The 13,857-nt window shown below is 53.1% G+C and overlaps 1 protein-coding gene across 2 annotated transcripts in view; it reads right to left on the minus strand.

Moving 5' to 3' along the window:
• Trim62 (tripartite motif containing 62) overlaps nucleotides 1–13,452 on the minus strand; it is a 28,076-nt gene extending 14,624 nt beyond the window's left edge. For both annotated transcript variants that reach the window (XM_057784959.1, XM_057784958.1), the window contains exon 1: nucleotides 12,449–13,452. In XM_057784959.1, coding sequence (XP_057640942.1) covers nucleotides 12,449–12,856 — 408 coding nt within the window. In that variant the 5' untranslated portion in view covers nucleotides 12,857–13,452. The remainder of the gene's footprint in view (nucleotides 1–12,448) is intronic.
• Nucleotides 13,453–13,857: the final 405 nt, after the last annotated feature.

Here is a 13,857-nt window from a genome sequence, read left to right on the forward strand (position 1 = left end):
CTTGGCTGGTATTGAACCTTTCTGTAGCACTTCCCTACCCCCATTCTCAAGAGGAAAAAGCATATGGAGAGGTCAAGAACCTGGTCCAGCACACACTTGTCAGGGCCAGCATGATGAGTCGGAGTCAACAAGCTTAAAGCCAGGTGACATATTTCTACAGAGATGACATCTAAGAAGATCCACGGCAACAAATCCAGGCAGACAAAGATATCACCTCTCAAACTGAAAACAGGACTGGGGACCGGAAGACACTCATCACTAAAGTGCTTGCTGTGCCGGCAGGAGGCCCTGAGTTTGATCTCCAGCCCTGGGGTACAAAGCTAGTTGTGGCAGCACAAGCTTGTAACCCCGGCACTAGGAATGGGGCAAGGGGGCCCCTGGGGCTCGCTGGCCAGCGAGCCCAACCTAGATGGTGAGCCCTAAGGCCAACGAGAGATCTTTTTTGTTTTGTTTTTTGTTTGTTTGTTTGTTTTAAAGGTGGAAGGCTGGCGAGAGGGCTGAGCTGTGAAGAGAACCTGCTGTTCTCCTAGAGACACCAGGTTCAGTCCAAGCACCCACAAAGTGGCTTGCTTCAGTCTGTAACTTCAGTTTATAGGTTGAGATGTCCTCTTCTGGCCTCTGTGGCCACCACACAGGCATGTGGTACGCACATATGCATGCAGGCAGACCCCTCATATACATAAAATAAAAATTTAAAGAAATCTTAAAAAGAATAAGAACAAAGATAATTAAACTTTTTTTCAAAGGTGGACTGCTGCTGAGGATTGACAGGAATGACCTCTGGCCTCCATGTGCACTGGCGCGCGTGCGCAAACAAACACACACACACACACACACACGCACGCACGCACGCACACTCACATCCAAATGCCTCCTCCTTGGACCAAAACCAGCCTCAGTTTTGTGATTTTTTTTTTTTTTTTGGTTTTTCGAGACAGGGTTTCTCTGTGGCTTTGGAGCCTGTCCTGGAACTAGCTCTGTAGACCAGGCTGGTCTCGAACTCACAGAGATCCGCCTGCCTCTGCCTCCCAAGTGCTGGGATTAAAGGCGTGCGCCACCATCGCCCGGCTTGTGATTTTTTTCCTCTGTCTGGAGTTCCATTTGGCTCAATAGGATACTTGTGATGGCCTTGCTTAAAATATTGATAGTCTGTTCATTATAGATTTTCTGGCATTAATTTTGTTTGAAAAAATATCGCACTGGGAATTATTCCTGTTGATCACTGAGGTATTCAGTACCTACTTCAACCTCGCAGCTCCCTCCCCTGCCCCTCGCTTCCAAACTGTCTCCACCATTCTCCCTTCTTGCTCCCAGCCAGCCAAAATGGCTCCCCTCCATCATCCAGAGCGGCCTCAACACTTGGGACATGACTTTGGCGGTGGTGGTACAGAGATAGAACCCCCAGCCGTGTGCACGCTAGGCCAGCAGACCACAGCGGAGTCACAACTCTCCAGCCTCGGGACTTTGCACTCACTCTTTGCTCGGGCTTCGTAGCATTCACTTAGCTGGAGTCTTGTCTGACTGCCCCACAGACAGAGGCACCTCCCTTACACAACCCTGGGGTCTTAGCTGTACCATTCCCTGACAGAAAGGACCACACTCGTCAACAGCTTGTGTGTGTATTGCTTGCCTCCCTCACTGAGATAGGACTTTTATGAGTGGGAATCCTGTGTAGTTGGTTTGTTGCTAAAGTTTTCTGTATTCTTAGTGCCCAGAGTGGTACTAGCACATGGTGGAGGGCCTGTTTATTTATCAAATAAACAAATCGGGGTGGAGGTGGGTGGTCCCCAACAGAGTCCAGCTGTCTGCACTTACTGAGCCTCTAGCCTCTGTACAGTAGGCGAGGGTCGCCCTTCCCATACTAGCCCTAGGGTTCTTCATGATAGGTTCTTATCTCCCTCTGTGGTCTGCACCCAGGGGCAATCTGGTACTAGTTAGGGCCTCAGGAAGGGGGATCTGTGAGTGAATTTTCATAAAAACAGGACCTGAACAATTCCTGGAGACTCCAGTCGACTTAGGCCTCGTGATGCCAGACCGGTTGAGGTGCTGGTTCCTTTTTTTTTTTTTTCTTTTTCGTTTTGAGACAGGGTTTCTCTTTGAAGCCTTGGCTGTATTGGAACTTGGTTTGTAGACTAGACTGGCCTCAAATTAAGAGATCTGTCTGCCTCTTCCTCCGAAGTGCTGGGATTAAAGGTGTGCGCCACCATCACCATCCAGCTGGTTCCTATTTTTACCTCCCATCTTGTCAGAGCAGGGAAGATACTCAACAAACAACAGGTCCAACTCATCCCACAACCTTAGTGCTGACACAAGGAAATGGCCACGGTATCACAGTAACTGAGGACTAGAGCACACAGAATGACCTTTGCTGCTACCGCTCCGTCGTCTACCAAGAGTTTATTGAGCAGCTACAACAAAAGGGACACTGTTGATGTCTGGAGACACAGCAGAGAACAAGGCAGATGCAATTTCCGCCCACATGGATCCTCCAGTCCAGTGAGCAAGACTGACCAGAAACAGGAAAAAAGGCAACCAGAGAGGGAATGACCAATGCGGTCCACGCTCTGGAAAAGAAGGCAGAGCGTGTGGCAGGCAGGCCCGTTTAGATGCTGTGCCTGGGGAAGTCCCACTCAGAGGAAGGCACACGGGCCTGAAGACAGCCATTGATAACAAGAGATGGGGGCGGCAGATATGATGGCTGGAACTCCAGCAGCCGTCTCGGTGTGAGGTGATTGTGACAACAGAGGTGAAGGAAGAAATAACTGTGTCTCGGAGGACTATGGGGACAGACACACAATCACCAGACCTGTTCCCTGGGGGAGAAAAAGGAAGTAAGGACAGAAGGCAAGCAAGCTCTGATATTGTTGGCTAATGCCAATGGTGTCCATGCTTTCCACAGAGTGGGCCTCAGGTCACCCGTGTGAGGTGTTTGGACGAGCAGCAAGAGATGTGAGACATTAGCTCTCAGGATCCAGTTCAATGTCCCCTGCACACCAGAGCCTGGAGCCCTCTCTGGTGGATTTGCTTTTCATGAGAGAGAAATCCTGAACTACTTAGCAGCTGAGGGTCATTCCTAAGGCTCCCGGGCCCCTGAGTCCTCGACAGGCATGCCTACTTCGCCACCATGCAGAACGTGGCTTCTGACAACTTGGGGTCTAATCTAGTTGGGAATTTGTCCGGTCAAGAGGTAGACGTTTGGAGAAATGACTAGTGCTGGATTCTCCCCCGTGGCGGTCGCCATAGGTCCTGTAAGGTCCTGGAAACCCCATTTGTCACATTGCTCGGAACATCTTGGGAATGTGGACAAACTCCTCACTGGTTTTGAACCCAGGGTTTGAGGAACTGGCTTATCCTTCTTCCTACATCCATCCAGGGGGCAGGGGAAATATTCCCTCCTCTACACATACACTCCAAGACCTCCCAGGACACCTACGGCACTGTCAGGGCTGGGGAAAGAAAAATGAGGGACAGGGAGAACTATATGGAGAGAGACTAGGGCAAACTCACCACTGTGCATTCAGAGTAGTGTGAGGGACATCAGACCTGCCTTTCCTTCCTGAGGAGAGGTGGTTCTATGGGGTGAAGTGTACCCACTGATGCCACCCCGGCCAGAAACCCACGACCCATCTCTGAAGCTGACCAGTCGGCCCTCAGGCTTTCTGCGGAGTCTGGTCCTGTCGCCACACCCACAGCGCCTGGCTCCGCCTTCACCAGTTCTTTTTTGAATTCCTACCTTAGGACCCGCCTCTATTCTGTGTCCGATGCCCCCCCCCACACACACAGCGGCGTCAGTGAACATTAAAAGGATTTCTTCGGTGTCTGGAAAGACGAGCACAAGGCCTGGGGGCAGCATTCAAGGCCCTCCACACCAGCCCTGCCATCTCTAGTCATCTCTTGGTCTATACCTGCCCTGCTCAGCATGACAGCCTTCAGCCTCATGCGGCCATTTACACGGCAGTGGGTGAAAATGAAATGGAGCGGAAAATTCAATTTCTTGACTGTCCTGGCCTTGTCTCATCTCAAGGGCTTAATAGCCACTTAGGGCTGGCAGCTATATCACCAAGCAATACAGATGCAGAACTCTCCAGTGTTCCAGAAAGTTCTATTAGACAGCACTAAACACCATGCCGTGTTTGCCTCCCAGCCCTTGTGCGATGTGGCCTCTGTTCAGGGTGCTCATGTGACTCAGGGGTCACCTGTCCTGAGAGCCCACCCCCCGAACTCTCCCTCTTCCGACATTCCTCTGTGTGCTGCAGGGCCCATCCTCGTACTATTGTAGCAAATGAATTCTTCTCCCTTTGAGATAGGGTCTCACTAAGCCAGGCTGGACCGATCCTTTGCCAGTGTGAAACACAACACCCCATTTATGTCGTGCTGGGGACTGAACCCAGAGTTTCATGCATACTAGGCGAGCACTCTATTAACTGAACCACACTCCCAAGTTCAACACACTGTATTCCGTGAGGTTACCTATCAGTCTCCTCAGCTAGATCTTGGGCTCCTCAGGGTAGTGACCACATCCTGAACTGTTCTCACTCTCAGGACCTAGGACAGGGCCAGACACGCCTATCTTCTGACTTTTGCAAGGTGAACCTGCTCAGAGACCAATATCCTGGAAGGTTATGAGCTTCCCATGAGAGAACAGGAGAAGTCAGCTATAACATTGACATCAGATAGAAAGATTATATGTGTGTGTGTGTGTGTGTGTGTGTGTGTGTGTGTGTGTGTGTATATATATATATATATATATATATATATATATATATAGAGAGAGAGAGAGAGAGAGAGAGAGAGAGAGAGAGAGAAGCCTAGGAGGATCAGGGCAGGTAGCTCTGGGCCCAATATACAACCTTGGAAACAGTTAATCCCAGGAAGCCCAAAGCCTGGAGCCCACATGGTGGATGCAGGAGGCAGACTGAGCTGGGTCACTTCGCACTTCACTGTCTTCTCCAGTTTCAGATCAGACAGATATGGGTGAGAAAGCTGGCTCAGTCACCTGCTAGCTGTGTGTCCCCTGAGATGTCATCTAACCTCTCTGAGCCCCAAGGCCCTCACCTGTAAAGTGGGGATAAATCATAGGTCCTAGGGTGGGGTCAGTGGAAGGAGGTAGTAGTAAGATGTATTTAGACCCTCAGGGCATGTAACCTGGCATTTACAGGGTGACTGGGATGCTGTCCCCGTGTTCCATCTGAAGCTCCTGTCACTGCTTCATGTTCGTGTCCAGGCGGCCCCTCCCTGCTTCCTGAGATGGCAAAGGCAGGAAGGGGTGGGAGGGACCATCTGCTCCAACCCTTGCCTTCGCCAGGACAGGGAAACAAATCTAAGGAAGGGACTGACTGGCCCATGGCCACACGGCTTGCCAGGGAAGACAAAGCCAAGAAACTCACTCGTAGTTGAGAGCCTAGTTAGCAAACAGGAAACTGTCCATAAACTCCCAAGCGACAGAGCAGCCACAGAGGAAGGGCATGGTGAGCACTGCTGCCATTCCAAGCCGTAGGGAGGCTTGGAACCACCGGAGCTGGAAGTAGGTGTGGTTTGAGTTTGAATTTCACAGGCATCTCATTACCCAATATTCACAACAGTCTAGAAGGTTCTGTCATACAGAGAGAGGAACTAACGACCAGAGAGACCAGACTGCTAGCTTAGAGTCACAAAGCTATTAAGAGACAAAGGCAAGGTTCTGGGTGGTTCCAAAAGCATGTTCAAGACTGACCCTTGAGATCTCTACTCCTTTTATTCAACAGCAACACTTTGGAGTTTCTGGGCATGCCAAAATTCGGAGCACCCACTGGGCGTCAGATTTGTGTGGCCACCCTAATTGTAGAGACATAGTCCCTAAACTTTGAATAGTCTGCAGCTCGTTGAAGAAGCAAATCTCAAATAGGAGAGAACTGTCAGGGAGAGCAGAGTTCACATGGGGGTCTGTCCGGGAGCCAACAGAGCTGCCACCCCTTGGCCATGGCGGTGACACCTTCCTTTGTCTTGGGTTTCCAACCTGTAAAGTGAGGCTGTAACAGTATCAGCCTCAGAGAGTTTCTGGGGCCATTAAATAGCTCGGTTCCTGATGACACGCCACACAGGGTGAGCCGTCATGGCTGTGGACCCTGTTCTCCAGGTACAACACGGCCACGGCCGTATCCGCTCAAGACTGGGAAGTTAGCATTTCCTCACAGAAGCGGGAGAGGGGTCACCGGACTTTCACTTGAGATTCCAGTCACCCAGCACCTCCTGTTTCTCCGGTTGTGTTAACCCTGCCTCAGCTTTGGGAGCCTATAGGAGGTCTGAGGTTAGCTGAAGTCACAAAGCCATATGGGACTTTGTCACCTGGGCTAGAGTGGGCTTTTCCCTAACATGGTTCCGGGAGCTACCTATGCTTCTATAAGCAAGCTCTTACCCATTCTCCAGCAAGGAGCCCTAATGAACTCATTGGTTCATCAAGCTGGGTGCAGTCATTTCTCCGAGTTGCTATTGCCCTCTCTGTCTGATGTGAAGAGAAACGGACTCACCAGGAAAGTCATGCAATAGTCATCCAAAGAATGAGAGCAGCAGGCCTCGGAACACACAGAACTCTGGGCTCTGACTTCATTTCTGATGGGAGGGCAGAGAAGGCAGGTGACAAGGCTCCCCTGGCCATTCCAAGTGCTAAGGACTGGTCACCTGATGTGTGCAGGAAGCGGCCACAGTCAGGTAGGTGACAGGTGGGTAGAGTCACAAACTGGAAAGGCTGGCTAGGGCCAACTGGGCTGGCGTGGAGGCCCTGGACATCAGCTGGGGAGAGCTGGAGTCCTCAGGGCCCATCAGAGCAGAGCCAGCTCATGGCATGCTGGGGGGGGGGGCACCCTGTAGTACTACATAAGCACACAGCTGTACACTTCTGTCAGCTGCCAGGCTCTGGGGCTCTCCAGCTCTTTGGAAAGATCAGTACAGAGGACGTGATTATGAAAAGGACAGAGCCAGGGCTCAGAGGCCCAGACTCCTCTCCTATGAAGCTGTCCCTCTTCCTGACCCCAGGGGAAAAAGATGCTGCAAAAGCCATCTTGACTCTGGCCTCAGGGACCCTTCTCATCTCCAAGGAGGCAACATCAGTTTGGAGACAGAGTCCTGGCATTGCACGCCTCCTTTCCTACCCAGAGTGCCTTGCTTTCTTCTTCTTCCTCCTTCCCAGTCCCTCACCTAGCTGCTCCTGTTCCTCCTGGCATACATGAATTCTTCTCTGGCATCAAGCGCTTCCTGTGCCCTTTGGAGGCTCACAGTCCCTGGCAATACAGCTGCTCTCCTGTCCCAGGGCCTCCCACAGGTGGCCATGCACACTGTCCTGGGTGTATAATTGACAGGCTACACCGGTTTGCTGACACCTGTCCTTGGTCTCCCGGCATCTCCAGGATCAACTTCTAACCCTGGAAGCATGCCCTCTACCCCCGCCCCTGTGCCACATCCACATCCAGGGCCTATCCTCAGCAAGTTAAGCCTCTTCCCAACCCTTAAACCCTCCCCCAACAACCGTCCCCCACCCCCCGTATGTGTGGGCCTAGCCCTGGTCCTGCTCATGACCCAAATTCAAGTTCCAATTGGCTCATTGTTGAGTGACCTAAGCACAGTTTCTGTGTCTCAGTTTCCCCATTTGTAAAATGGGGCAATGGCTGTGAGCATTAGAAGAGAGAAGGAACCATGGCAAGGTGGATCGGGTAGCTTTTTCCTGGGTTCAACACAGGGCCAACCCTCAGGAGCCATATAGGTATGAGGCCAGGACAAAATTTTAAGTCAATCTTGAATCCAAGTTTGATTCCCACCTCCAGGTTTTCCATGCCACCCTGCGTCCGGTGGAATTCAAGGTAGGTGGTCAGCCAGACTGTGATCTCAGGCTGACTGGGTCCAGAGCTCCGGTAGGTCTATTTTCCTATCTGTAAAGTGGGGAGAGTGGGCCAGGGGGCGTCAGAAGCTCTTGTACTTTTGGTCACTCCCCGAGGAGGCAGTCGGAGGGCAGGTGAAGAGGCTGTGCCTTCTAGCTCTCCTGCCTGCTGCAGGGAGGACTCAGGAGAGTCCCCAGTCTCCCAGCCCCAGGGAATGTCTGAAGAACGCTGCTGTTCTTGACCCTCTCTGGAGGTAGGGACAGGAAGGGCTACGCCAAGGGACTGTGCCCACCGCACAGCACCAGGTATGCCTGAAACACCCCATTTACCCTACACTTCATTTTGTCACTGTTAATCTCGTCACCAGACAGTTTTGTTCCAGAAAATGAACATTTTGGGGCCCCCCAACTTCAACTCTCAGTTCTACACTGTGACCTGTGCAGATGAACCAGGCTTCCTGGCTGTGCAGACACCTTCATGGAGAATCGTGCGGGCGCCGCCAGCCTCACGCGCATGTAGGCTAACACCGTGCCCTTTCCCAGGAAATGTGATGGGGGGGTCATTATCCCAGGACAGAAGCATGCATCTGTCTCCCTGACCAGGGTACAAAATAAGTGCTTTCGTGACTGTCACCCTAGGGACAGACAGTGACTCTCTTTACATGGAAGGTGAACAGCCTTCCTCTGACTCTCACGTCTTAGATCAGAAAGAGGAGACAGGAAAGCCCTTCCACTTTGCGGAAGAAGTCAGAGCAAAGATTTAAGCCCCACACCCTCAAGCCCACTCCTCCCTCCTGGGCTGACTTCGTGTCTCTCATCACTGTGCCCAGTTTGCCAGGCTCCCATCCAAGGCCCAGCCCTGTCGCCTTTGTTGGTGTGAAGCATGCCTTAGGAAACGCTCCAGCGATCACATGAGGCCTGGGAAGGGACTCTCGAATGAATCGGATCTTCTCTCTGGGGGTCAGGAACCTGAGATGGCGAGGGAGCCGGATGCTCTGCTTGATCAGGGTGACATCCCAGCCACCTGCCCTGTGGTGTCAGCTGGCACCAACGGACTGTGTCCCTAGTCTGGTCTTGTGCTAAGTGCTCTTGATGTAGAAACAGGCGGGGTGGGCAGGAGAAATTCTGGATGATGAATGGGGAGGCCAGGGAGTGGCCCTCAGGGGCAGCAGAGAGGTTGTATGTGGCCCATTTGGACTGGTCCCGAGTCCTGACCCTCACCATCACTTAGCTTGGCGAGGCTGCCTCCATTCACAAAGGGAATAAATCAGAGCGGAACCCACAGCAGGTGCTGGGAAGACCATGTGAGGCATTACAAACACAGCTGTGGGCAGCTCTTGGCTCATGAACCCCAAACTCTTGGGAGATGAGCTCCTCCTTCCCCTTTGCTCTGTGGTCCAGGAGCTCATCAGTAGTGGGGGGGACATGCATGTGCATGCTCTCTCTCACACACACACACACACACACACACACGCACACACTCCAGGAGCTCATCAGTAGTGGGGGAGGAACATGCATGTGTACACACACACATGCACACGCACGCACACACACACACACACACTCCAGGAACTCATCAATAGTGGGGAAGAGACATGCATGTGCACACACACACATGCTAGGAGCTCATCAGTAGTGGCGGAGGACATGCATTTGCACACACACACTTCAGGAGATCATCAGTAGTAGGGGAGGGACATGCATGTGTATACACACACACACACACACACACACACACACACGAAACTTCCGCACAACTCTACAGTAATTCTAGCTAAGCTACCCATAGGTCGAATGAGCCTTTTCTATCGTATTGCTCCGCTTTTGGTGTAAATATTATCACTAGGATAAAGACAGGCGTCTAAAGGCTATTCTTTCTGACTGTGCCAGCCACAGGTCTAGGCACTTCAAGAACTGTTGACCCTTACGACAGCCTCCCTGGGAAGGTAACTGATGACATGTGGAGACTCAGACGACTGAGGTGACTTGCCTGAACTCATGCAGCATGCCAGGACGCACCCCCTGGAATCTAGGGTGCAGAACAGTTCTGCATGGTTGGTCAAGGGGCCAGAAGCTCAGAGATAACAAGTCATTTTCCTAAGGTCACACAGCCAGCATATGGCAGGGCCAGGGTGGAGCAGCTTGCGGATAAAGACAAAGCAATTAATCCTCCTGCTCTGTAGTCTCCAAGATTTAGAATAAAGGTAAGCGCTGCAGGCCAAATTCTGGGTAGGGGGTCTGGAGACCCCAGCTGTGAGAGCCTGGCCTCCTCTGTTTTCAAGAACTTGGGTAAGTCCCCTCCTCCCCCTCTACCAGCTCTCCATCTGCCAAGTGAGCTCGGCACCAGATGATCTCCCAGGCTTTGCCAGTTCCGTCATTCCCCGGGATAGGGGCCCCAGCACAGGGGCCACTAGCTGCTGCGGGAAGCAGACCTTGAGGAAGGAGGTTGCCCCATTCCCAGTGCAGCTACAGTTAGTGAGCCTGCTTTCCCAGTAGGCAGGAAAGGCAGATGGGGGTGGGGTGTGGTCTGAACCCCACCTCTCTGCATAGCCTCTCTAAGGGGAGGCAGGTTTCTCTGCCACCACCTGCCTAAATCCAAAGGGGACTTTAAGGCAAGTCTCTTTCTCAGGGGAGAGAGGTGGGGCTGAAGTTTAGCCAGAGGGAGGGATGGGAAGAAGCGCTACTCCTCGCTACTCCTCCCACCCTGGCTAGACACTTCGGATCAGTGCTTTCCAGGGGAGCCTCAGCAAAGTGCAGGCAGGCAGGGAGGTGTTTATGTCCCGATTAAGTTTCTTGAAGGATGGAGAACTCACTATTCCAAAGTCAGTGGACTCTACTTTCTTTTTCTTTCCTCTTTTCAAGATGGTTTCTCTGTGTAGCCCTGGCTTTCCTGGAACTCACTCTGTAGATCAGGTTAGCCTAGAACTCACAGAGATCCACCTGCCTCTTTTCCCTGAGTGCTGGAATTAAAGGCGTGCACCATCACTGCACTGCTTTGTTTTTGTTTTTAGTAAAAACATCTTCCGCTTCTGAGTCCTCTAGTCTGGCCAGCTTAGACCAAGCTTAGTTATTCATTCATTCATCCACCATGTTTTGGGGGGCAATAAACCTGCCAAGGAAAAGGCCATTGATACCTTGGGGGAATTGTTTACTATTGGTATCCCAGAGCCAGGGAGGAGGATTCTGGGTTGAAATAGATCAGCTTGAAAAAAAGGATTCAAACAGGCTTGGGAATCACTTTATTAAATGGACTTAAGTGGACGTCTTCCCTTCAAGATTTCTCCAAGCCTTTAGCAGGCAAATGTGTAACTGAGAATCTCTACTGGGGAGAATATGGGAGATAGGCTATGTTATGCCAATAAAGCCGGTCTCGGTAAGAATGCTTCCTTTAAAGCGTGTGCCTGAGGCTAGAGGGATGGCTCAGCAGCTAAGAGCTCTTGCAGAGTGCCTGGGTTTGGTCCCCAGCACCCTCATGATGACTCATGATCATCTGTAACTGCAGTTCCAGGGGATCTGACACCTTCTTCTGGCCTCTTGGGTACCACAGATGTAAATGGTGCACAGACACACATGCAGGCAAAATACTCATACACATAAAATAAAATAATTAAAAATAAAGAAAAATCGTACTTATTGATAGAGGACATGAAGGAAAATGTAGCTCTCAGTATGTGTATATATCTATATTTCTCTCTCTATGTGCATGTCTTCTATGCAAGTATATATCCATACATACATACACACATACACACACATACATGGAGCTTGAGGAAGGTTTTGCAGGGAAGATATCTAAGTGGAATCTTGGGAGTTCTAAAGACACTGATGAGGGTCTGGCTGTCCTGTCAGTAACAACAGGGAGGTTTTAAGGGAGATTAGCTGCAGCTGAAGGCTGTGTTCAATTGACTACTCCAAGATTTTCATGCCGATGACAGTCAACAGGGGTCATCAAGGGGCCGTGGTGAGTCTGGTCCTAGTAGCCTGTCTTCACCTTCCCCGAACACCTTTGTGTCTAATTCTCCAAACCTTGAGTTTTCATTTCCTGGTTCCACTCTCTTAATTGGCCCCTCCTCTGGTTTAAACCCAAAACGGTTCTTGCCATATTTGAACTTGATTCCAACCTTAGAGCCTCACACACCTTGACCTAACCCTTGGCACCCAAATCTGCTCTCTGGGCAATTTGCTTAACCCCCACCTGAATGGCACAACCGAGACCCGGTTCTCACTCGAGATCTCTAGGAACACCTGGAGCAGCAAGCCGCACCCCACAATGCCCCAAACCTGCCACTGTGGCTGCATTTAGAATACCATATTTCCCAATTTCCCACCCCACGCTAACTGCGACAGTGGTCCTGTCCTAGCCCGGAAGAGCTGGTCCAGCTGTGACTACCTCTCTACCCATCGTTCCCACCCCACTCTCGACCTGTCTTAGTCCCAACCCAGAACTGTCGCAAGTCCATTCGATATCGATGTCCAAGGGCCACGCCCCCTGCCCCGCCCCTCGTTCCAACCACGCCCCTCTTGCATTAAGTCGGCCGGGGGCCCTTGCCCCTAATGGAACCCTGACCCCACCCACGCCCCCGCCTGCCGGCCACGTACCTGCAACTCCTCGAAGGCGTCGTCGATGCCGGTGACCTGGTGCTGCTCGTGCAGCGCGGGCTCGTCACAGAAGAAGCAGAGCAGCGCGCGGTCCGTGAGGCAGAAGAGCTTGACCTTGTCATGCGCCTGGCAGGGTCGCGCGGCGCGGCGCGCGTTGAGGATGGCGTCCAGCGGGAAGGCGCTGTAGCGCTCCACGATGTTGGCCAGCTTGAGACTGGGCGCGAGCGCGGGCTCGGCGAACGTGCGCCGGCACTCCGGGCAGTCGCGGGCGCCCTGTGCCTCCTGCCGCACCCAGTGTTCTGTGATGCAGCGGCGGCAGAAGTAGTGCTCGCAGCCCAGGCTCACGGGGTCCTGGTAGATGCTCAGGCAGATGGAGCAGAGCAGCTCGTCCTTCAGGCTGCACGCCATGGCGCCGGGGGCGGTGCGGAGCGGAGCCCGGGAGGCCAGCAGCCGGCGCGGCGCGATCGGGGGCGGCACCCGGGAGCCAGGCCCACGGGGGCACGGGCGACAGGCGCCGGGGAGCGCTGTCTGCGACGCGGGGGACACGGTGGCTCGGTGCCGAGTGGGGGCCACCCGGGATGCGAGCCCCGGAGCTCGGTTTCGAGGTACTAGGTGGCCACCAGCGATGGGCGCTGGAGGAGAGAGGCCGAGGGCGTCCCAAGGAAGGGGCTCCAAGCGAGGAGGATCTAGAGGACCAGACAGTCCCAAGGGATAGAGGCTGCGAGGAGGAGATCCCGAAGGGGGGCGGAGGCCACAGTGGGGCTGGAATCCTGGGACCCGGACAGCTTTGGGAGGGGGGCGAGCTGGGGATGGGGAATTCTGCGGGACAGAGCAGCCAGACCCAGCCGCACCGCGGCTTTGCCCGGCAGAGCAGAGGAGGGGTGCCGGCCCACTCAGCTGCCCGACCCTGGCCGCAGATCCCGGCCCCGCGCGGCCCCTTACCCGCACCAGCTCAGCGGCCACCGCTTCGGTCCAGCGCAGCCTCTCAACCCGGAACCAGCCGAGCCGAGCTGCCCGGCGCCCCGGCTCCCTCTCCGCCCCCGCGGGCGGGACTCGAGCCGCTCCGCCCCCGCGGCGGGCGGGGGGAGGGGCGGGGCCTCCAAGCTCCAGATCCCGCCTGGCCTTTCCTGTGTTTCTGACCCCAAGGGACTTGAAAACCAGCTGGGTTTTTTTTTGTTTGTTTGTTTTTGTTTTTGTTTTTGTTTTCTTTCCGGGTCTGCAGAGCTGCCAGGTTTGCTTAGGGTTCTGGCAGCAGGGGGCGAGAGGACAGCTAATGCAGAAAAAGTGAGCAGATAGCGCCTAAGTAGGGACCATTTCAATGGACGATCAATTTTTGGATGATCAAGATCTGAGGAAAATAATACTGAGTATGAAGACAAGACGATGCTGTGTAGTCTGCATTATAATGT

The sequence above is a fragment of the Chionomys nivalis genome, chromosome 11 (assembly GCF_950005125.1).
Source record: "Chionomys nivalis chromosome 11, mChiNiv1.1, whole genome shotgun sequence".
Taxonomy (NCBI): domain Eukaryota; kingdom Metazoa; phylum Chordata; class Mammalia; order Rodentia; family Cricetidae; genus Chionomys; species Chionomys nivalis.